Genomic DNA, 24,894 nt, shown 5'->3' with positions numbered 1-24,894 from the left:
ATAATTGTGGACTGAGAGGATAATGACACAAGATGCAGTGTGTGTGTGTGTGTGTGTGTGTGTGTGTGTGTGTGTGTGTGTGTGTGTGTGTGTGTGTGTGTGTGTGTGTGTGTGTGTGTGTGTGTGTGTGTGTGTGTGTGTGTGTGTGTGCAGGTACTATGTGGATTATTGATGGTTTGTTCCCTAGAGAGGAAGAAATTGCAAAGCCTTAGTGTCCTTACACTAATGAATCTCTCTCTCTCATCATCTCTCTCTCTCATCATCTCTCTCTCTCATCATCTCTCTCTCTCATCATCTCTCTCTCTCATCATCTCTCTCTCTTTCAAAGTCAAAAGTCAAAGTCTCTCTCTCGCTCTCTCTCTGCATCCCTGTCAAAGTCAAAGTCTCTCTCTCTCTCTCTCTCATCATCATCTCTCTCTCTCTCTCTCTCTCTCTCTCTCTCTCTCAAAGTCAAAAGTCAAAGTCTCTCTCTCGCTCTCTCTCTGCATCCCTGTCAAAGTCAAAGTCTCTCTCTCGCTCTCTCTCTCTCTCATAATCTCTCATCATCTCTCTCTCTCATCATCTTTCTCTCATCATCTCTCTCTCTCTCATCATCTCTCTCTCTCTCTCTCTCTCATAATCTATCATCATCTCTCTCTCTCTCTCTCTCTCTCTCTCTATCATCTCTCTCTTTCTCTCTCTCATCATCTCTCGCTCTCTCTCTCATCATCTCTTTCTCTCTCTCTCTATCATCTCACTCTCTCTCTCTCTTTCTCTCTCTCTCTCATCATCTCTCTCTCTCTCTCTCGCTCATCATCTCTCTCTATCATCTCTCACTCTCTCTCTCTCTCTCTCTCTCTATCATCATCTCTCTCTCTCTCTCTCTCTGATGACATCATCTGAAAAGCAAGTAATTTTTTAATGGAAGGTGACGAAGACACGTTTACTCTGTGGAATAACTCAGAGAGTCGTTGACAATAAGAGCAGGAGTGTGTTTGAGAGAGTACACAGACAGTGAGTGTATCTGAACCAGCACAGATGTATCTTCTCTTCACTGTATTTCTATAAATGGGTCAGCTGGATTAATGTTCTGACTCGCTCTGTCAGTAATGTGAGATTAGCATGCTAGCGTTAGCTATCGCTCAGTTCGGTTCATCTCTTCTGTTTCACTGGATGAGGAACGTCTCTGAGCGCGACACTTGATGCTCATTTATCTCAGCTTTAAGAATATGTGTTTTTATTAGTTAATCTTATATCACGGATATAAAACCTAAAACAAGAATGTGTGTAAATCTAACATTCTAAAAAAGGGTCATTATGATGTGAGAATTAAATGATGTAAGAAATGAATATGTTTATGAAGCAAGGATGCAGTAAATTGATCAAAAGTGGCATTTATAATGTTACAAAAGATTCTATTTCAAATAAATGAACTTTCTATTCATCAAAAAATCCTGTATTAGAATGATAAGGATCATGTGACACTGAAGACTGGAGTAATGATGCTATAAACTCAGCTTTAATTCAAATTTTCTTCAAATGCAGCCTTGGTGAGCAGAAGAGACTTTGTTTTTGCATTCATTTGTATACATTTGTATTCATTATTAACTGGAGTAAACGAAAGTGGTCTTTTTTGTTGATATAATCGACTCATAGTACGATCCGAAATACTCGAACATCCCAGTAAGACATATTTCATTGTTCTGAACCCAGTCTGGCATCACAGTGAAATGAATATGTGGTAAAGTTTGCCCTCTGCTGGTGTTTAGAGGAACTGAACTCAAAGCAAACCTTTAACTAGAGCGGTTTAATATTCCACACACATAAAAAAAAAATCCATTTTAATTTATACTGAAAAAAAAAACATTAATATTTAAGAACAGTTTATTTTACAGTGTCCGTTACACATTTTACATGTAGTTACTATAGTAATAACAGTCAATTGTTCATAGTTACATGCAACTAACCCTAAACCAAACCTTAACCCTAATTATATAGTAAGTACATGAAGTTAATTACTATTGCTTAGTACATAATTGTATAATTACACTGAAACACGGACACCTTACAATAAAGAGTTAAACGTTATTTGGTAACACTTTATTTGACAGTGTCTTTGTTACATATGTTACATGTAGTTACCATAGTAATAACAGTAAATTATGCATAATTACATGCAAATAACCCTCAACCAAACCCTAATCCTACCCTAACCCTATAGTAAGTACATGTAGTTGCTTAATATTACTCAGTACTTAAATATATAATTACACTGTAACAATGACACCTTAAAATAAAGTGTAACCCTTTATTATAAGGTGTCATTGTTACAGTGTAATTATATATTAAGTACTGAGTAATATTAATTAACTACATGTAGGGTTATGGTTAAGGTTTGGTTGAGGGTTAACTGCATGTAATTATGCATAATGTACTGTTATTACTATGGTAACTATATGTAACATATGTAACAAGGACACTGTCAAATAAAGTGTTACATTAGTAAAAAAAGTAAAGTGTAAACATAATTGACTTTATGAAATTGCAAGTAAATTTCACAAATAAAACTCCAATAATCTTTTATCTCCAATATTTTTTTTTTTTACAGATGAGATCAGAAATTCCCTAATGTCTTTTTATGAAAATTGGGAGCTGTGAAAAATATGATACAACAGTGTTTTGCCAGATGAGAAGTTTATATATCATCTTTTTACTCAGTTTTATAACTGTTTAAACTTTCCTTGCTTTTATTGTGTGATTATTTTAATTCCTTTCTGTGTAAAGCACTTTGAATTACCATAAACTGTATGAAATGTGCAATATAAATAAACTAATCGTATGTCTCTAATCTCTATGGTAGTTAATTTGATGTATTTTAGGTGATTTTGTTTTAATATCATCTTCACGTCTAACGAAACAATTTTCACTCAGAAATCGCTAGTAAATCTCACAAATATAAAACACACTCCAATAATCTTTTATCTCCAACAATGTTTTACAGACGAGATTAGAAATTCCCTAATGTCTTTTTTATGTCTCTAATCTCTAATTAATTTGATGTATTTTAGGTGAGTGTGTTGTAATATGTGACCCTGGATCACGTCACCAGTCATAAGTCACACGGGTATCTCTGTGGCAATAGCCAACTATACAGTGTATGGGTCAAAATTATCGATTTTTCTTTTATGCCAAAAATCATTAGGATATTAAGTAAAGATCATGTTCCATGAAGATATTTTGTACGTTTCCTACCGTAAATATGTAAAACATGTATTTCTGTGAGTGAATGTGCAAAATCGTGCACATAAATGAACAACTTTAAAGGAGATTTTCTCAATGTTTCGATTTTTTTGCTCCCTCAGATTCCAGATTTTCAATAGTTGTATCTCGACCAAATATTGTCCTATACTAACAAACCATACATCCATGGAAAGCTTATTTGTTCAGCTTTCAGATTATATATAAATCTCAATTTCCCAAAAAATTGCCCCATGTGACTGGTTTTGTGGTCCAGGGTCCCGTATCCTCCCCACGTCTAACGTTCTCTCTCTCATTTTCCTCTTCCAGGTATCGGTAAAAATGTGATCTGTGACCGGACGGCGACCCCGCTGGACGCCTTCCGCATGATGTCAGCGGCCCAGTATTACCCGAAGCTGCTGAGCATCATGGGAAACGTGCTGCGGTTCCTCCCGGCATTCGTGCGCATGAAGGAGCTCCTGGAGGAGGGGTACGCGGGAGAACTCCTGGTGTGCGAGGCGCAGGTTCACTCCGGAAGCCTCCTCGGGAAGAAGTACAACTGGAGCTGCGACGACCTGATGGGGGGCGGAGGACTGCACTCGGTGGGCAGTTACATCATCGACCTGCTCACGTTTCTGACCGGCCAGCGCGCGGCCAAGGTGCACGGCTTCCTCAAGACCTTCGTCAAGCAGACCGACCACATCCGAGGAATCCGCCAGATCACCAGCGACGACTTCTGCACCTTCCAGATGGTCCTGGAAGGAGGCGCGTGCTGCACGGTCACGCTCAACTTCAACGTCCCCGGAGAGTTTCGGCAGGAGGTGGTGGTCGTGGGAACGGCGGGGAGGCTGAGGGTTAGCGGGACGGATCTGTACGGGCAGAAGAACGACGGAGAATGTGGACAGGAGCTTCTTCTCAAGGACAAAACGCAGATAGAAAACGCGTCCCTGCCTGACAAGGCTTTCCGGGACATCCCGTCTCCGTATCTCACCGGCACCATCTGCATGGTTCAGGCCGTACGCCAGGCGTTTCAGGAGCAGGACGACCGGCGCACGTGGGACGGCCGACCGCTCACGATGGCGGCGACGTTCGAGGACTGTTTGTACGCGCTGTGCGTCGTAGACACGATCAAGAAGTCGAATCAGTGCGGAGAGTGGCAGAACATCGAGGTGATGACGGAAGAGCCCGAGGTCAGCCCTGCGTATCTGATCAGCGAAGCCATGAGACGCAGCCGGATGTCGCTCTACTGCTAATGCTAATGCGGATCAAGCATGCTAACTGGATTATAGTCCCAAATATCTTCGATTGCTGGAGTCGCGAGTTAAAGCGCTGTTCACTGTAACTAACTGTTAATGCGACTGTTCAGACCAATGCAGTGCTTGGTTACACTTTACTTTAAGGTGTCGTTGTTACAGTGTAATTATACATTTAATATTAATTAATAACATGTACTTACTATAGGGTTAGGGTAGGGTTAGAGTTGGTTGAGAGTTAGTTGCATGTAATTATGCATAGTTTACTGTTATTACTATGGTAAGTACATGTAACATACTGTATGTAACAAAGGACACTGTAAAATAAAGTGTTAACCACATTTACGTTTAAAAAAATAATAATTATACCCAATGTTTGTTTGCATATTTCTTTTTAATTGCATGTGTTTTTAGAACTGCATATCGAATTAATTAAAAGATTTGAGATCATACCTAGACAGCAACATAGAGTCGGCCCACATCCGGTACAAGTCTAAACATGACGAGTTAAAGCCTGTTCACAGGGAGATGAAGATTTGCTGCAAAGATTTGATGCAAAATTGCGAGATGTAAACGTAGAATTACAAGAAACGTCAAAATTATGAAATTTTATCATAGAAAATATAAAATTTCATAATTTTGACACGTTTCTCGGAATTCTTAGTTTACATCTCGCAATTTTGCATCAAATCTTTGCAGCAAATCTTCATCTCCCTGTTTGAACTGCAAAGTAAAAAAGTATTTCTGCTAAAGTATATAAAGTATTTCTGCTTTTCTAAAAGTGCCACCTACTGTCACTGAGTGAAACTGCATTTCGTTCAGCCTGTTTTTATGCATTGGTCTGAACAGACAGATTGCATGTGAAAATCATCGGTGTTGGTGTGAACAGGCCTTTAGACAGGCTGGATTCTGGGAATACTGGGAAACTTCACCTTGAGTACGTGCAACTGGAGGAAACATGCGTTTGGGCTTCTGGGACTGTAAACGCTGGTCAAGTATGCAATAAAACCTGCTGTCGGGAGAAAAACAAATGCTGAAATGCCGTTGTTCCTGCGACGGAGAGTGCAAAAAACAAACATGCACTTTTGCTTTACAGTCTGACTTCGGTTTGAAGGTACCGATTTTTTTTTAAACATTGTTTATTGGTGTAAGTGCAACCTCAGACAAGGTCATCCGGCGTCTGTCAGCACGTGTTTGCATGCTAGCGTGAGTGTGTTCAATGTGCACATGGACTCAATGACTGCAAATGCATGACATCTCCACTGACCGACCGTAAACAACAGGATTCGCGGATCTGGACACAACACAAAGACTGTCAGATGTTTCAGATGTGAATATTTATAATGCCAATGTTCGTGTGGTATCTTGATCATTATTGCTGTAAGTCTGAAAGGTTTTGAGTTGTAAACCAGTTTTGGTCAGATCTGAACAGGAGGGCGTCACATCCACAGTCAGTGGTTCTCAGCTGGTTTTGCTTTAGGATCCAGATTTTACATCACATGACCCGCAAATTAAGCAAAAATCAAACACTGAAATAATGTCAGTCAAAAATGTGATAAATTACGCTCTTCTTCTCACCGAGGCTGCATTCATTTGATCAAAAATACAGAAAAATCAAACATATTGTGAAAAAATATTACAATTTAAAATAACCATTTTCTACTTTAATATATAGTAAAATGTAATTTATATTCTGTGATCAAAGCTGAGTTTTCAGCATCATTACTCCAGTCTTCAGTGTCACATGATCCTTTTTGATCAGTAATGTTTAGAATATTAATACATAATAAATTAATATTATCATGAACTGTTTAGACTCAAATATATGCAAAGTTATTGAGGTGTTAGACAAACCTGTATCTAATATCATCTGGCTCTAATTTGATTCTTTTCTACCAAAAGACAGATGAATTTGACTGAATAGTGTATCAGTGAATGACTCTTATAATGTAGAGTTTGATTGGACGGATGATGCATTTCTCCTTCATTTTAAAAGTTGATAAGCCCATTTGACTTGTTTTTATCCCATTAATTTCCGATTGCAATCCACCAGTTGAGGACGGCTGCTTCAGACCGTTGCACTTTCTCGAGGGCTAGATAATGCATAGTCAATAATTTTAAGCCTGAAATATTATAAACCAAAATATCTTTCAGACATGCTAAAGGTGCTAGAGATCTTTCAGTCTGAAGAAATTAATGCCTGTAATGGTCATTTTCAATAATGCATCTCTAGTTTAGGGTTTAAATGCAGTTGTCGCTCCTGAACCTTTGCAGTGTGTATGTGGCTGGAGATGCGGATAAAACTGTTATGAATATGAAATGATGATTAACGTACAGAATGTTTCTTTGCTGCTTTGATGCATGCGCTGAGGACGTGCGCCGACTGCGGTCCATCACTGTGCAACTGCTGTATTCGACATGCTGTGCGTTACTGGAAACATGCTCTGTGTAGTTTATGGATGCTATTTATTTTTTATCCTGAATGTTTCATATCGAATCTGGAAGTGTGTTTATTGTGAGACAGGAAATCGAGGCCTTCGCGTGTGCATTCCCAATCCTGATTCGTCCCGCTCTACTGGAAGACTCGATCAAGCTAATGCAAATGTTTCTTCAAGGAAAAATCATCTCTGGTGGACATATTTAATATTAATCTCTCTCAGGCCAACTTACTCAAAAGCAGCATGTCAATAAAGCTAGCAAAATGACTACTAAATTCTTTAAAGAGCCATAAATTGACAAAATGTTGAGTGAGAATTATGACATACTTGATCAGTATTCAGTTTAATTTATGAGAAGGCAGATCACATTTACATAAACCAAAACACAAACTGCTGAAATATTCTGCATAAATACGTTAAAAAAAGGCGCATATTTTGGCATGTACTTTAAAATTCATGTTGTGATGATGTGATCAACATCAAAGCCGCACATGGATCCATTTTGGCTATATGAATGTCACCATGGACGTGAATAATTTAGTCCATTAATAATTGAGTCCGAGGAGGTAAAAAGCTCTCAAGAGTTGTCATCTCGTAATTATGATAGTTATGACACGAAATGAACAGAGCATAAGATAACACTGTATGGAAGCCACATTTACACCACATAAGAAATAAACATGCTTTGGTAAATCATAATTATGACATACTAAGTCACAAAAAGTCTAAATTAAGAAAAATACAGTCATGATTATGAAAGAAGTTGAATTTGAAAGTTAGTTGTGACAAAAAATATATATATTTTTGTCAATTTCAACTTGTCATAATTATGACTTTTTGTCAATTTTGACTTCATATCATAATTACTTTTGCATTTAAATCATTTTGAATTGTGAGTGATCATTATAATTTACCAAAGCATGATTATTCTTATGTGGCAGAAATGGGCTTCACACCTCAGAGATGATTTTTCTAATAATGATGCGAGACATAAAGGCGGCAATAAAAATAGGGCTTGATTTTTACAAATTTTTAAAGACACATAGAGGAGCTTTCTCCATCGTCTTAATGGCATGATGGAATGATCTGGGATCAGTGTAAGTTAAGCTCTGTCGACAGCATTTGTGGTCTAACATCATAAAATATTTCAGGTTTGGAATGTTAATTTTGGGCTGAACTCTTCCTTTAAGTTGAATGAAATGACTTCCGACAAAGTTTAAGACTTGCATTGAACCCAGAAGATTCCTTATACTATTATTATTGTGGTTGCTTCACTGACTGATAAACATCTAAAAGTCTGTGATTCTCCGAGACTCCTAATTCAGTGTTTCTTCAGTGATGTTGAGGAGACGTGAGGGGAACGCTTGCTCATCATCAGAACTGTTTATCCCAGATTTAACGTGGACGAACTGGAGTCAAACGTGATTACTGTATGCCTGAACTCGCCCGTGTCTGAACAAAACTCAACGATACTTCAACTGCAAACTTCAACCTGTGAGAAAAAAACATGTTACAACTGGAAACGTTTCAATGTAAGATATGGCTCGTTCTGTGTATGTGAATATCTACTGTATCCTCGTCCACAATGTGTGTGATGGAGACCATTAAAGAAAGGATTCAGCAGTAAAACGGTCTGGCTCTGTTACTTTCTCTCTTCACATGCATTCAGTGCACAATGACTATTAGTTTTGAATGTTTAATGCCCTGCTAATCCCTATGGTTTCTTACGTTTGTGCTTCTACATGAAGTCTCCTGGACATTTACCATCTCCAAAGCTGTTGCAATGTTGCTTTATGCATGAAATCAACATATTCTGACATGCAAATTCATGTTAATGGCTGACATTTGCTAAAGTCTTATACATACCAAAGTATAGTCCTCAAGTCTTATTCAAATGCCTAGAAACCACCATGAGATGACTGTCATTAGTGCATTTCAGGTGAATATTGAGTAACAAAATGTATTGTATTCCCAATTGCTATAATTAATGAATCTATATCAGTTATCGGTGGCAAAAGACCATGAATGATTAGTTTGCAAATGCTGCTCGTCTGCAGGGCTGTTACTGGCCAAATGTTAAAGAAATACTGTCCGTTTCAATGCTTTATGGATGTTTTTGAGTAGACCTACTATATGTTTATCGTGAACGCTTGTATTTTGAAGTGACAGATGCATATTTATCGGTTGTAGAGAATATAGGCCTGCTGTCTGAAAGGCCATTAACTCTCTTAACACTGTGTTTGAGCTATCGCTGCACTGTTTTTGTACATGTAAAGGAAAGCCAAATCCTCCAATATGATGTCGTTCAGAAAGTCTGGAAGAAGGTCTGATGATGTTCTTTCTCTGGAATAAACCAGGATTTCCACATTTGCTTTCCTGTCTGGAGTGAGATTTTAAAGCGTAACTCTCGCCAAAAATGCAACCTAGGGTCTTTTTGTTAATCTACCCGAGGCAAACTTTCGTTTAAAAGCATAATTAGAATGGAAACGCCACAGTATTTTCGTTTTCGGTCAGATTTCCTGTTGAATGGGAGCACTAGGGCCAAGACTATGATAGCATCAAAAATCGCTATTTTTAAAACACTAAGAAGGCTCGACACAACATGAAACTGTGCTGGAAGTATCACCAGAGGCTCTACACATGAACTCCAGCATTGAGAACAGTGTTTGTGTACACAGAGTTTACTAAAAAGAAAGATTTTGAACAACTCACAGTAGCTGTTGTTGTTTCCGTCCGCCGGCATTTTGACAGTCAAAAATAATCGATCTCCGAATGCAACGTAACAGGGAGGAGAGTAAAGATGGAAAGCTCCTAAAGCTTAGTTCCATATAAATTCACGGATAATTTGTTGTTTTGTCGTTAGTGAAAATCAATATTGACCTTGTATTTGAAAAAGAATCATCATATAAGAATCAATACTAAAAATCAGAGTCCGTTCATTCGCATTCGGAGATTGACTATTTTTGACTGACAAAATGCCGGCGAACACAGCTACAGTTGAGTTCGCCTCGGGTGGATTATAAAAGACCCTAGGTTGCATTTTGGCGAGAGTTACCCTTTAATGACTCTACATGAGACTCCCCTATTAAAGATGTTAAGGATCCAGCAATGCATTTTTAATGTCATCTTAATAATTCAAATTACCCAAGTAGCCTACTTCAGGTTCTACAAACTAGATTGTGCTGGATTTAAAAAAGACGAGTGAAAACAGTGGAATAGTGGCATTGGTGGATACATTACCAATGTGGATGTTATATGTACTGTAACAATGTTGAGTATTCTGTCAATGTTTACTCATGGCATTACGGCAACAGACCACAAGATGGAAGTGTTGTATTACAGCGTGATTTGTGATGGTGACAACATTCTGCTTTCCAGTGTATTAGTCATATTCAAATTATGGCAGATAATGTTGCACCAGATATGAGACGTGTACACATCAAGATGTAAGGAGGATGTTTCTTGGTCCTCACTAGTTTTATATGTGTTGGTTTGGGAATGAATTCAGCATTGACATTACTTTACGATATAGAATTGCTCAAAACTATTTTTATATTTTTTTAATTACTTCTGTAAAACAGTTTAAAATCGCCCAAACATACAGGACTTTTATTACACAATGGCAACAGTTTTGATTTAGTTAATAAAATGTTTAAGGTCTATCCTTAACTCAAGAAAAAAAAAAAATATGCCAGCGTAAAAAAAAAAAAAAAAAAACTTAATTCAGAGGAAAAAACAGATAGTTTTTCTGACACAACTGGCAGATTTTATTTCCCCAGTAAAAACAAAACTTAAGATATTAAGTCATTTTGCTTTTTAAGTAAATGTTTCTCTTTTTTTTAAGAATGTTTGTTGGGAAACAAGACAAAAACAGAGTAAAAAAAATCCCTTTTTGCAGTGTGTATTATTAGGGAGATTATGGTTGGAGATGTGAGTGAATATCAAAAGTCTGAAAGAAAGTAATTATACTGAGAACTTATGGTTGTATTACGTAATGAAGTGAATAAACCCATGTGTAATAATAGCTTTATTTATAATGAAACCAATCCCCCAAAAAAATCCAAAATAGTTTACAATAATCCATCATGACAATTAAAACTGTAATTCACATGAAGCTAGCAAATGTCTTTAACAAAACAAAAATGTGTAAATGTTAGAAGAATGATATATAGCTCTCTCAACTATAGCAAATATCATCACACCACATTCACAGTGTATGTCTGCATTTTGTGACAAGAAAAAAATTAAATAAAATAGGCCCAAACGCCAGAGAACATCTTTGAAGAAGATAAAGACGAGCTCTTCACCATCCCACACCCTTAAACCAACACACACACACACATAAATACACGCTGGGTTTTAATGTTTTAAGGAGTATTTCCATAGACATAATGATTTACTTACCATACAAACCATATATTCTATTCCCTAACCCTTAACACAATCTTTCTGCATTTTTACATTTTCAAAAACAACAACAACAACAAAAAACAAGTATGATTTATAAACTGTGTTGCTCACAAGGACCCAAACATTTCCCCACAAGCAAATCTAGATGTCTAATAAACCTGCCATTGTATATTACAAATAGTGTAATAGTGTAATAGTGTAAAAGCTAGTCTGCTAATGCACAACAAGAGAAAGAAGATCAGATTTGCACTGCACACTAAAACACAAAACTTGTCAACTTGAAAACTTACGTCCAGTCGCTGGCTTGAGTTTTTAAGCATATTCAAATTGGCTGCACAAGCCATTTCAACTTAAATTATATTAAACTGAGTTAAATCTTGTATAGCATACAAAAACAGTTGAAATTGTTATGTAATGTAAAAACATGTTGCCAACAGTAAGCCTATATATATGAGCACGTCATAGGGATTCAAAGGACACCGTTTCTGTGAAATAAGAGTCAGAGTTAAATATAATTTGTAATCTTGTTAAGAAATATGAATGATGTGACTGGTTGGATATCCAGCTGTTTTTACAAACCTAGTTTTTGCTTTAAGGATGGATCAAGGTGACCTCTCCACCCAGTTCAGCTTCCAGTAGACATCGTCATTAAATCTTTTTGAAAATGTATTTTTCAGCTGAAAGACAGAATGGACATTTTAGTTGATTTCACTTGATTTTTCCAGCTGATTTTAGTAATTTGCGTTAAGTTGTTTTTAAATGTTGTTTTTAAATTCTTTTTTTAAATGAGCCTTCAAGATACAAGGTTTAATCTTTTCTAATCAATAGTGCAAATGTATTTTAAATACAATAGTGCAAATGCAAAACATTAATCTAAATTAATCTGATCATGTATTTCTTTATGTCTTGTGTACATTACTTCCATGATAATTATGTTACTGTAAAGTTGCTTTGTCAAAGAATTGACAGTCATTGAGAAACTCTTCACCTCCTTGAAAAGTTCCTTCTGAGTTGTACTATTTTCACAAAGAAGTAGCGTTTGAGAGGAACACAACATTGTGAGGATCAGTGTCTCCTTCTCAGGCTCTGGAAATAAACATAGTTGTAAACATCAAGAAATATGCAATCTGTCTGCAAAAATACTCTCAGCTCAACAAAGCACATTATTTTAATAACATGTTAGAATATTATAATCATGAAACACAATAGACATCAATAACAAAGCCGAACGGTTGCTTCATAAATAAACAAAATGTCGTCTCTTTACCTGTGTCTGCATGAGCAGTGACTGGATCACTTGTCAAATTGCCCGCCACAACACTGACATTAAAATTATATCTTGTTCCTGAATTTAAACCAGGAAAGTTGATGTGTGTAAAGTTTGTAAAAGTTGTATTAAATTCCTTCCAAAAAGCAGAGGCAGATGTCACGGTATAGTTCATCACGGCCCCCTTTGAACCTTCTGGAGCTCCCCAGGTTAGATATATGCTGGTTTTGTCAGAGGTGGCCGTTGCCGGCCCGGGCTTAGTAGGTTCTGTGAATTGATTTGTGAGATGTTATACAGCTGAAAGGACAAGCTGATGACTACAGTAATTTGCATCAAGCGATAAATAGTCTGAAAAATAGTAATTGCAATGTAATAATTACTCACTGGTGTATTTTGTCTCCAAAGCAGGTGAACTTGACAGATGACCATTAAGAGTGATAACTGAAACTTTGTACAGAACTCCTGGCTTCAGGCCTGTGAAAGTGTAATTTAAGTCTTTAGTAATGTGATTTTGATTTAGATTGTCAGTTAGTCCTTGTATCGTCACACTGAAATTTTCAAAGTTCCCGTCTATTGTCCAGCTGGCGGTCATGGTTGTGTTGCTGGCATCCAAAGACAGGCTTACGGTTTTCGGAACTGCATGAAAAAAAGAGAAGAAACGGGTAGTTTAGGAAATGTAATGCAGGCATGAACAAAATCTAAGCAGATATTTTTCACTTCTAAAAATTCCTTTGGCTGTTTATGGAAGGTTCTTTCAGTGACAGAATAAATAAATAAAAATGTTTTGTTTTGTTTCACAATTCAGACTTTTTTTTTTTGCTTGCAAACCAGTGAAAAATAAATAAAATAAAAACCTATACCAAAATGTTATATTTAAAATACATTTATTTCATTCTAAGTATACTACAAATCCTTTAACATATTTACTGAAATATCGCTTGAGACTTAATAAAAGACTTAAATAAGACGACTATAAATATTATTATTCAACTTTTTTGGAGTACTTCTCCACACATTTATTAATATTTAGTCTAAAATCTGTTTAAATATTACTGTTAGTAATGATTGTGTGATCTTTGTATAATATCAATCTTTAAATGCAAGATATTTAAAGTGTCCCTAAAGTATTCTTGCAATATTCCACTTTAGCACAATCAAATATACTACATTTCTGGAAAACTAAAGTGCATTCAGTACAAAATTAGTTGTTCCAATTTAACAGACTTAAAGTATACCAATTTAGTTCGCTAAAAGTACAACTGCAGGGTATTTATATTAAGTACATAAATATGTAAATGTATTTGTAGTATACTTGACATAAAATAAATGTATTTCAAATACGTTTTGGTATATTCCTGAAAAAATTCTGAGTTTATAGTGTGAGATATAAACTCAAAATTGCAAGAAAAAAATCAAAACTGCGAGATATTAACTCAAAATTAAAAAAAAAGGTAATTGCGACTGTTTGTCTCACAATTCTGGAAAAAAAAAATCGCAATTTGCTTTTTTAATTTAATATCCCAAATGCGAGTTATAAAAACTGAATTGCAGGATATAAACTTGCAATTGTGAGAAATAAAGTCAGAATTGTGAAATGAAAGTTGCAACTACCTTTTGAAATTGTTAGTTTATATCTAACAATTCTCATTTTTCTTTCCCCTCAGAAGTGTGAGATTAAAACCCCCACTTGTGAGTTATAAGTCCAAACTTCAATTGCGATAAAAATAAACAAATTCTGAATTGTGAGATAAAAATTTAAATTTCTTTTTACATTTTTATTCCATAGTGGAAATAGTTTCCATAGTTGTTTGACAGTCAACTCACATTCAACTTTAACTAATGAGCTTAGCATTAGTGTTTATTATAATTGATATGCATGATATGAAATGCCTTGAATGTAAAGACTCACTTGTGTATGCTGGGATTACAACCATTTCTCCAGATAGGTTGTTATTATTTGTCAGTGCTGCCACACACAGGCAATACATAGTGCCATCTGTTTTATTCTCCACTCGTATTGTTTCGTTTGTTGTAATAGTCCAGTCTGTTGTATTGTTGCAGTTTGTTGCAGATTTGCAGTTGGTACAGTCACTGCTTTTGTAGAGACAATATCTGTAACCTGAATGTTTACCAATAGGCGGTTTCCATTTGGCTGTTATGACTGTGCTGTCATTGTTTGCTGACGTTAAGTTTAAGACAACTGAAGGTTCTGAAAAATAAATATTAAAAAAAGCAGTTAGTCTAGCAAAAACATGAAGCTTTAGTCAACATCATTCGTTGCACTGCTTTAGAAAAGCTCTGGTCACAGGAATGCTTGTTACTTTGACAATAGCTATGTTTTCATCCACCTGTTTTATGCAAATTTTAGGTTATCACATAAAAAAAAGGCTTGGCGGAAATGGCAAGATGTGCATTTAAAAAAAATGCTCATTAAAAACATTAATGAGCTTCTAATATCTAATTAAAAGAAAGATGCTAACACATTTACTGAATAAATCTGCAATGCACAACACACAACTCAAAAGAGAATCTGACTGGGTAAATGGTCAACTCAACTATTCTAAAATGGCAAATTTGCAAATGTTTTATGCACCATTCTAATTTTGCACATAATAAAGTTAAATTTGCAGCTGGAAACATAGCTAAGGATGTTATTTCATGATACAGAGAAGCATGAATCGTTCTGCACTTACTGGTGTAATCGGAAACGTTCGCTGGCACACCTTCGGTAGTCTCATTCACTATAGCTGTAACTGTGAACTCATACTCGCTTCCTGGAGTTAGACCTGTAATATTGCATTCTTCACTTTCACATTTTTTATTTTTTATTGAATAACCCGACATGTTTGTGACATGTACTAAATAGAAGTCACAGTCTCCTTCTGGTTTACTCCAGTTGAGGCTGACACTAACAGTTGTCACATTCACTACTGTCAGATATTGAACAGCAGACGGCTCTGAAAGAGGAACAGCATTCATTCACTCATTAGTCACCATGTTGAAAATGAAGAAACTGATATTTGTTAAATGTGTTGATTAAAAACAAGCCACTACACAGGTCTACAGAATGATATTCAGATGTGTTAAAGTGCCCCTTTCATGCTTTTTCGGATATTACCTATTATCATGTAGTGTGTAATAGAGCTTTGTGAATGTAAAAGGTCTGCAATGTTTCAAAGATTATTGTCTCCCAAAAGAAAGAAGCAATTCTGAAATGTCTGAAACGAGTCGTCGCTGATTCTAGTCTTACTTCCTGCATGAGGTTTGGAATTAATTTGCATAATGGTTTTCATTGGCTGGCCACAAACAACATCTACTTTATGCATGTAAACCTATTGTAGGAGGCTCCGAAACAAAATTAAACCAGCATAATAGGGGCACTTTAAATAAGTATAAGTAAAAAGTAGCCAGATTATAACAGTCATACAATTTGCACCTTATTATACGGCTGTCTGGAATACTTGATTCTGATTGGACAATTTTACAAACAAACCATCTTGCAGTTATTATGGTGAAAATACCAAAAGGATTTGAGTATTAAAGGGGTGATGAACTGAGAAATCAAATTTTCCTTGAGCTTTTGACATATAAGAGGTCATCATACTATAATAATATCCTGTAAGTTTCAGAACTGAAAACTTCCTTGTTAGTCCAATAAAAGCTTTTATTAACACCAGGCTCAGCGAACGACAGGTTCTTCAAAGTGGGGGATCTATGAGGTCAAAGGGTATCAAACCCCGCCTCCGCAGAAGAAGATTAACGCCTACTTCAACACTGCCAGTTTAGCCCCACCCACCGATTCACGCATTACATGAAACTCATTATAATATGCAAAACTGTTATCCAATCATAGCAGTGGGCGTTTACTTCCAAGTCTTCAATGCGGAACGCCCATAAAACCGAGCGTTTCAGGAGCAAGGCTCAAAACCAGGGTAGAAAATAGCCTATTACTTATTCATTTTGATGTTTTTGAATGTAAAAACCAAGCGAATGTCATAAGTTGACCTCAGACAATAATATAAAAATTTTTTTAAAAGCCAGTTCATGACCCCTTTAATATTACTTGATTGTTTTGTATGTTGTAATGGACTTATTTTCTTGATGATTGCAAGTATAATTATAAAACAATTTAAACTTAAAACAATATGTCATGTCCATGCAATTATTTATTGTGCGAGTAGCCGTGTAATAAGCGAGATAATGTACAGTCAGCTGGTTATTATCACAACATAAACTCATGGTGATTGACTGTACATTATTGTGCTCTACTTTGAAAGCTTGTGCACACTGAAGTCTGAGTCTACTCACTGGTGTAGAAGGAGATGAGCTGTGGATTGAGATCCCTGCCACATTTCACTGGAAACACCTGAACCTTGTACAGATTTCCTGGAGTCAGACCCTGTAGTTGTTTATACAGTTCAGTCTCATTGGATGTCTGTTTTGTCTGGTTCCCAGTGATGTTCCCAGGTGGATTACTCCAGTTCCCAGTGATTTCCACTCTGTAGTGAGTGATGTTCCCAGGTGGACTACTCCAGCTCAGATTGCCCTCATGTGTGGTCACATTGGAAATGTCTATTTGCCCAAAAAAGCGGACTACGGACAGATAAGTGCAACAATGTCAGCAGAAATGTACAAGTTGTCTGCACTCTTAAAATAAAAGGTTACCAAAGGAGGTTTGATGCCATAGAATAACCATTTTTTGTCATTTTAATAATCCAACAAACCTTTTGTGCAATGAAAAGGTTCCATGGTTCTTCATGGAACCATCGATGCAAATATAGAACCAATATTTTATTTTTAAGTGTCAGTCTTTAAAAAAAAAAAAGGTTTTATATAAAACCCTTGGTTTCTAGACTAAATTTTAAAGAACACTTTATGCCAAAAAATGATTATAAGGAGAAATGTCTTGCATATGAAATGATTTTTTCTAGTGATAACGTGTTTACAAGCGTTTTAATTCATAAAATGAATTTAAACAAAAACATTTTTTTAAACTAAATACTTTCTAAAAGTTTCTATACATTCAAGAGCCTAACAGAAGCCTTTAAGGTTCTATATAGATACTTGTTGCTTTATTGGCATTATTGGTTCCACGAAGAACATTTAACATCCATGAAACCTTTCCTTTTAGTCGATAAAGGTTTCTCAGATTTTCAAAAAGTTCTTAAACTTTCAAAATGTTTTTTTAAGGGTTTTAAAATTGTGGGTCGCGCAAGTCTACACGATATATCAACATTAAATAATCACGATATTGCTTAGTGCGATTTTTCTGAATGGCAAAGGCTGTGATTAATTATATAAATATATGCGTGGTGTGTTTCAAAGTGAAGTGCATGACGACGTTTTCAGGGTCTTCGGTTCATTATTAAGCGGCTTAATAATGAGAAGAAACTCATTCACTCCAATCCCTGTGCTGTTTACATTTTTTATGTACATATTTGACATACTCTTTAATGTCTGTAAATGAAGAATTTATTACATTGATTAGTATTGAAATCTTGTAGTTGTGCTTATAATTAAAATATAATTATTATCTTCTGTCATATTTTGGCAGGTCTTGAGATGGATTAGCTTATACTTGTCTAGGCGGGTCCTGGACTGGAAAAGTTTGGGAACCCCTGCTCTGTGGCATCACCATGAAAACCCCCTTTTGGGACCTTTATTTTAAGAGAGTAAGAGCATCAACAATATAAATCTAATAATATGATGCTGTGCTCTAATGCCCTGTTTACACCTGGTATTAAGATGTGTTTTTGTTGATCTGATCACAAGTGGACGACGCTTTGGGTGTACAGTACATATGAAAGCGTTGTATAAATGCCTCATTCATTCACATTCACATACTAATACAGGTGTAAATGATGTCTAAAATGTTATGAGCTTGTCCACTTTCAAACACTTCCAGAGGTCGCGTAAAACACATTCGACCGGACTGCTTTCGTAGTGTGAACGCTCATGTGATCAAATGCGTTCGAACCGCCACAAAAGACCGTCTTCTCTCCGTCTACTGATCTAATGTGTAAACATTATGGGAAGTGTGCAAGCCAGACGGAATTTAAACTGTAGGCTGAAGACCCAAGTTTGGTTTAAAGGGGAAAAATGTACCAAGTACAATGTTCTCTCACCATTCCTGTTTTCTAACACACACTCAGCAGAAACTAAAGCTGATGCCGTGCGTTTCCGTCATCATGCGCATTCATATTTAAATTGTGTGAGCTCATTTCGTCCATTAGATCAAAATATCTGAAAAAGGCCACACATTTACCGGCCGATAGACCCTCCCCTTGAAGAAATCAGGACAGAAGTGGTTGAAAGTGGACAAAAGAGACAGATTTAAACACCAGGGGCCCTATTTTAACGATCTGAAACGCAAGTATCAAACGCGAAACGCAAGTAACTTTGTGGGTGGATCTCGGGCGGTGTTGCTATTATACCGGCGGGATAAATGACTCTTGCGCCCGACGCAAATCTAAAATGTGTTGGTCTGAAGTAGTTTCATTACTCATAGGTGTGGTTTGGGCGTAACGTGAAATAAACCAATCAGAGCGCCATCTCACATTCCCTTTAAGAGCAGGCGCGCTTGTTCCATGGCGGCTTGCTATTATAACAGCGGATTTGCCAGACGCGCGCCAGGAGCGGTTCACAGCCGAGGAGACAGACGTTCTCGTCAGGGCCGTAAAACACAGAGAAGTGACATTGAGGATGGGAGAAACCCACCAAATTAGCTTCGGTTAAACAGGCGTATAATAATTTGGGTAAATGTGTAAGCTAGATTCATGCCTATTTTATCACATCTTCATGGACACCACAATGATTTCCCTCGTGTGGTAATATTTTTCCTTGTAATAATGTATGGTTTGCAAAAATGGCAACTGCTGCGTCTGTGTGTAGATGAGATAAGCAAAGTGTATGTGCGTTGTGCACACGCTACATTATGGCCAAGCATGCGCCCTTAAAATAGCATCTGAAAACGCGTCAGTGGCGGAATTTTTTTCTGAAACTGCAAAATAGCACCAGGGAACGTTTGCGCCGGAACACGCCTCCTCTTTTTGCTGAACCGCCCCCCGGGAGCGCAAGTTCATTCCCTAATTTACCGACGTGCGTCTGTCAAGGGAAAAATAGGAATGATACATGCGTCGGCGTACAAAGTCAATTGCGCTGGGTGCAAGATAGGGCCCCAGGTGTAAACAGGAATGCGTCTCCCTCGTCTTGAGATCCGATCGACTAAAACGCATCTTTATACCAGGTGTAAACAGGGCCTAAAACAAAGTCCTTACCATCATAACAGATGAAGGGTAGAGTTTCGTTGCAATTTTTTTCCTTCCACATGCCAAAGCTGAGCAGGACCACACAAGCATCCTCGATGTACACTTCAGGATCTGGCTCGGGTTCGAAGATGCAGTTGCTGGTTGTGGTGCTCTCTGTCGTGGTGCTATTTATCGTGGTGTTCATTGTCCCAGAATCAGTTGTTGTAAAGATGGTGCTAAATGTTGTGGCATTCGGGGTGGTGCTTTGCGTTGTGGTATTCGGGGTGGTGCTGTGTGTTGTGGGATTCGGGGTGGTGCTTTGGGTTGTGGGATTCGGGGTGGTGCTTTGAGTTGTGGGATTCAGGGTGGTGCTATAAGTTGTGGTCTTAGGGGTGAACCCAAAGTACTCTTGCACTTTACGTTCAAGCTCATCAAATGTCATATCTGTCTCATTGAAGCATTCAAGGATGTCATTAAGAGCAGAACACGAATATGTGTTGTTAGTGAAATTCTGTGTAGAGGTTGCCGGAGAAGTTACTGTTGAGGTTTGTGTTGGGGTTTGTGTTGAGGTTTGTGTTGAGGTTTGTGTTGAGGTTTGTGTTGAGGTTTGTGTTGAGGTTTGTGTTGAGGTTTGTGTTGAGGTTTGTGTTGAGGTTTGTGTTGAGGTTTCTGTTGAGGTTTGTGTTGTGGTCACTGGAGTAGACGTCGTAGCAGTTATTGTGGTGCTCAGTGGACTTTGTGTAGTTGAAAAACATCTAGGAATCATTTTCTTAACTTTATTTGGCAGAGGATGACCAGGGTACCAATTCTGATATGTAACAGGATCCCCATTGGACCATCTGGACCATGGGATGGTGCCATTGAAGCTCCTGCGGAGCCCAGTCCAGTAGTCCAAAGAGAGGTTCTGCACGATGAGGTGGACATTTCTACTGGTGATGGTGGCCAGCTCTTTGAAACAGGCCTGACAGTGGTTCCTGGCCTCGTCCCATGTGGTATTATACTGATTGGGTCCGGTGTCATTCAATGTGGTATTGGACTGATCGAGTCCGGTCCCATTCCATGTGGTATTGGACAGATGGAGTCCGGTCCCACTCAATGTGGTACTGTACTGATCGAGTCCGTTCTCATTCCATGTGGCATCGGGGGAAATAAAAAAATAATCCTCCTCTGCCCATATGACTGAGCCTGAATGTAATCAATTGATAAACAAGCTGTCATAACATTTGCATAAAACCTCAAAAATAATGCTTCTCTGAACCCTCTGGTGCTCCTCAGTTTGGGATCACACTCAAACTCCTCCCAGTCAAAAGTGTCTGAACACCTCAAAAGTAACTTTTTAACTTTCCCCCGCCATTGACGAGAATTCATGTAATCTGGTGCATGTATGTAAATTGCTTTAATATAAAAAACAACCTTTATAGAAATACCATGGATGTAACTAGAACCATCTTTTGGTCGGTAACACTTAACATGTAAAAAAAAACTATATTTAAAATGTTTGTTTGTGTTATTGTTAGCTATACTCAAAAAAACTCTTTGGTTGATTCAATTGTGGACAGTGTTTCCACATGATGGTAACGTACTAAATGATGAACTAAAATATAAACTAAATTTGGGACATGTTTACATGACAACAACATTGTCAAAACGATCCCCATACACACGGATCCACAAAAACGATGCTAAGTAATTTTAATGCAATAATTATGATACATGTTTACACAATTTTTTAAATACAATTAATTAACCCATACATTTTGTCTAATATTTTTTCAATTAACCCCTTCATTAATGTGTGCTTTTTCCCCCTGCATTGCAGCTGATTTGTAGATTGTACCCCTCTAAAATTCACTATATTTTCATATATTTCCCATTTATTTCTATGGTGCCTATTTGTGACCATTAGGAGTACAAGTGTGAATATTTTTTTAAGACCGTTTAACCTTTTCAAATAATGTCACAATTGTGTTTGCATAGCAAAAATCACAAAGTGTCATATCATATTCACTGTAAAAATGAATACGCTATATCTACTGAATAAAATTGTGGCAACAGATTACAAGCAATATTATTAATAAAATTTAACTAATTAGAATTGAGTAATAATTAATCAAATTAATTCCTTAAAAGTTAACCATTTAAAATGAGTATAATTTACAATATTTTTTTTTAAACAAAAATATCTGAATAACAGACAGACGTCAAAGATGAATTAAAAACTCTTCATTTTTTATTGCCAACATTGAAGACACCTGATGTAAACAAGCAGAATCACTGAAGGAGAAAACTATCATTTTAAGTCACCATTATGGTGATGAGTGTTTGTTTAGGTTGGGCTCTTGACCCTTAAATCATTAACTTTAGATTTTGTTTGGCTGCTGTGCCTGAGTTATAACAGCCAGATGAACAAACAGAAAAGGTGATCTGATGGTATTGGTTGTGTTTTAACATAATCATTATTTCACAATCATTTGACCTGAATCACTGAACTCGTATGCAGCCCAATTTCTGAGTTAGGTTTACTTTATTAATAATAGCAGCACTGTCCTTGTACAGCATAATATTTGTAACTTTTACAATGGAATACAAATGATCAAATCAATAAAAATAAAAATAAAAATCAATTATTTTTTATTTTTTATGTAGGCACACACAGACATCAAGAATTATCGTATGAATCTCAGCAATGGTGACAAACATATCACCTCTAATCATAAGCTCATTATTTATTTATGCAGCAATGCATGATGGGAGCCATTAATGAGTTTTGATTGATGGCACCCAGAATGCACTGCAATATGCTTTATAATTGTCACCATTGTTGAGAATCACAGGCTGATTCTTGATCTCTGTGTGTCTAAAAACTAAACAAATAAAACAAAGTTTTTTTGTATATGAGAAACTTTTAATTACACTTTGGATTACATTGTAAAAGTTAAAAATATTATGCTGAACAAGGACAGTGCTGCTATAATTAATAAAGTAAACCTAACTAAATGATTGTGAAATAATGACTATGTTAAAACACAACCAATACCATCAGATTTGTTCATCTGGCTGTTATAACCCAGACACAGCAGCCAAACAAAGTCTAAAGTTAACGATTTAAGAGTCAAGAGCCCAACTAAAACAAACACTCATCACCATAATGGTGACTTAGAATTACGGTTTTCTCCTTCAGTGATTCTGCTTGTTAACAGCAGGTGTCTTCAATGTTGGCAATAAAAAATTAAGAGTTCTTAAATCATCTTTGACGTCTGTCATTCAGATATTTTTCGTTTAAAAATTTTTTTCTGGTACATTTTACTCATTTTAAATGGTTAACTTTTAAGGAATTAATTTGATTAATTATTACTCAATTCTAATTTGTTAAATTTAATTAATAATATTGCTTGTAATCTGTTGCCACAATTTTATTGAGTAGATATAGCCTATTCATTTTTACAGTGTTGACATACAGTACATTTTGTTTAAAAATCTAAAGTTTTTTTTTTTTTTTTGTCAAAAGTGACTGAAGAGCATCAGAGGGTATGGCATTAGACAGTTGCAACAAAGCACATTTCAAGCTTTCAAAACTGTTAATGTTTCACCATTTATGCATGCTACTGTGAAAACAATGCAAATATAAGGAATATTGCTCATAATTTAGGCTTGGTTATGCAAACTTTAGGCAACCAGGGAGTTTTTCCAGGAAGCTTTTGAGGTTGTAAATGCAAAATATGAAAGTGGATACAAAGAGGAACTGTTGCACAACTGTCCAACATAATTGTAAATTAATAAATGTACTTGGAACCTTGCAAAAGTCTTTAGAAACATGCAATACATCATTTTGATATTTAAATACAGCAAAAAAAGTGTTATACATACACAACCGGTCAAAACTTTGGAATAATTAATATTTTGTTAATGTTTTTGAAAGAAGACTTGTGCTGCTACATTCCAAATTTTGAAGCAGCACGACTGTTTTCAACATTGATAATAATCAGAAGAGTTTCTTGAGCAGCAAATCATCATATTATAATGATTACTGAAGGATCATGTGACACTGAAGACTGGAGTAATGAAGCTGAAAATTCAGCTTTTATCACAGTAATAAATTCCATTTTAAAAGATATTAACAATGGAAAAATGTTTCACAATTTATAGTTTTAAAAGCCTTGGTAAGCCTTTTTTTTAATATATATATTTATCTGAATTATCCACAATTTTGACCTGTAGTGTATGTGTGTGTCCTCTAAGCAAATATAGGGTTAAGTAAAAACTTCTGTCAGTTTACAGACTTACTCAGGAGAAGTGTCAGCCACAGTGTCTTCATCTCACATCTGCTTCTCACGATTCGCTGGATGTCAATCTCAGGTCAGGACGGGAAATGTTCAACACCTTTTTGAGGAATGAAAACAGCGTCATCAATTGAACAACCTGAAAGGAGCCAGAAAGACAAACTAGACTCTTCAGATTAAGATACACCGTTGACTCACTCGGTCAGCAAAACTCTCCTGTCCACCGATCGTCCTGATCTGATTCTGAGCTCTACAGTCTGAACTCTAACAACAACCTATTCACACAGTGACTTTGCATAAACAACCTCAATATTTCCATTGAGCCTGTATTAGCAAATAGCTGGACTCAGCTGAAACGTGTGACAATGTCAGAGGTGTTTTTAAGACCAGAACTCCAAGACCAAGACTAAGACCAAGACCAATCAAGACCATAGTGATGATTGAGCATTAGTGATGAACATCTGCTGTTAACAAGCAGAATCACTGAAGGAAAGACAAACAACAAGAACAGAAAAAGTGATAAGCAGAAACACAAGAACTACACCTGACTTCCAGCCACCAGAGATTAAATCAACTGAAGATAAAAAGCATTCAATCTCTCATAATCTCAGCAGAGGAGGATTAAACAACTCAGCATTACCAGCTTCACTTATTACTAACCAGTTTGACCTTATTCTGTCATACGTCTACAAAAGTTCTTATTGAGAATTAATTGATAGTGATTAGTGTTTGCTTTAGTTGGGCTCTTGACCCTTATTTTTGTCTTTTTTGGCTGCTGTTACA

General features: G+C 36.5%; 2 protein-coding genes across 2 annotated transcripts in view; one reads left to right on the top strand and one right to left on the bottom strand.

The window, feature by feature from the left end:
• Positions 1-8,536, top strand: part of gfod1 (glucose-fructose oxidoreductase domain containing 1) — a 28,079-nt gene extending 19,543 nt beyond the window's left edge. Inside the window, exon 2 of the mRNA XM_082183490.1 lies at positions 3,547-8,536. Within this exon, the coding sequence (XP_082039616.1) occupies positions 3,547-4,469 (923 nt within the window). The 3' untranslated portion in view covers positions 4,470-8,536. The remainder of the gene's footprint in view (positions 1-3,546) is intronic.
• A 2,772-nt stretch (positions 8,537-11,308) lies between these two features.
• LOC309509237 (receptor-type tyrosine-protein phosphatase H) lies at positions 11,309-24,429 on the bottom strand. Its single transcript, XM_082183853.1, has 11 exons — positions 24,310-24,429; positions 24,116-24,211; positions 19,862-21,016; positions 16,893-17,177; positions 15,278-15,541; positions 14,494-14,793; positions 12,969-13,220; positions 12,585-12,851; positions 12,306-12,403; positions 11,897-11,994; positions 11,309-11,802 (listed from the first exon to the last, which is right to left on the bottom strand). The coding sequence occupies exons 2-10, from the start codon at positions 24,144-24,146 to the stop codon at positions 11,920-11,922; spliced, it is 2,727 nt and encodes a 908-aa protein (XP_082039979.1). The 5' UTR covers positions 24,147-24,211; positions 24,310-24,429; the 3' UTR covers positions 11,309-11,802; positions 11,897-11,919.
• Between the last annotated feature and the right edge of the window lie 465 nt (positions 24,430-24,894).

The sequence above is a fragment of the Leuciscus leuciscus genome, assembly GCF_965113295.1.
Source record: "Leuciscus leuciscus genome assembly, chromosome: 11".
NCBI lineage: Eukaryota > Metazoa > Chordata > Actinopteri > Cypriniformes > Leuciscidae > Leuciscus > Leuciscus leuciscus.
This window is presented reverse-complemented; position numbering and strand designations above follow the sequence as displayed.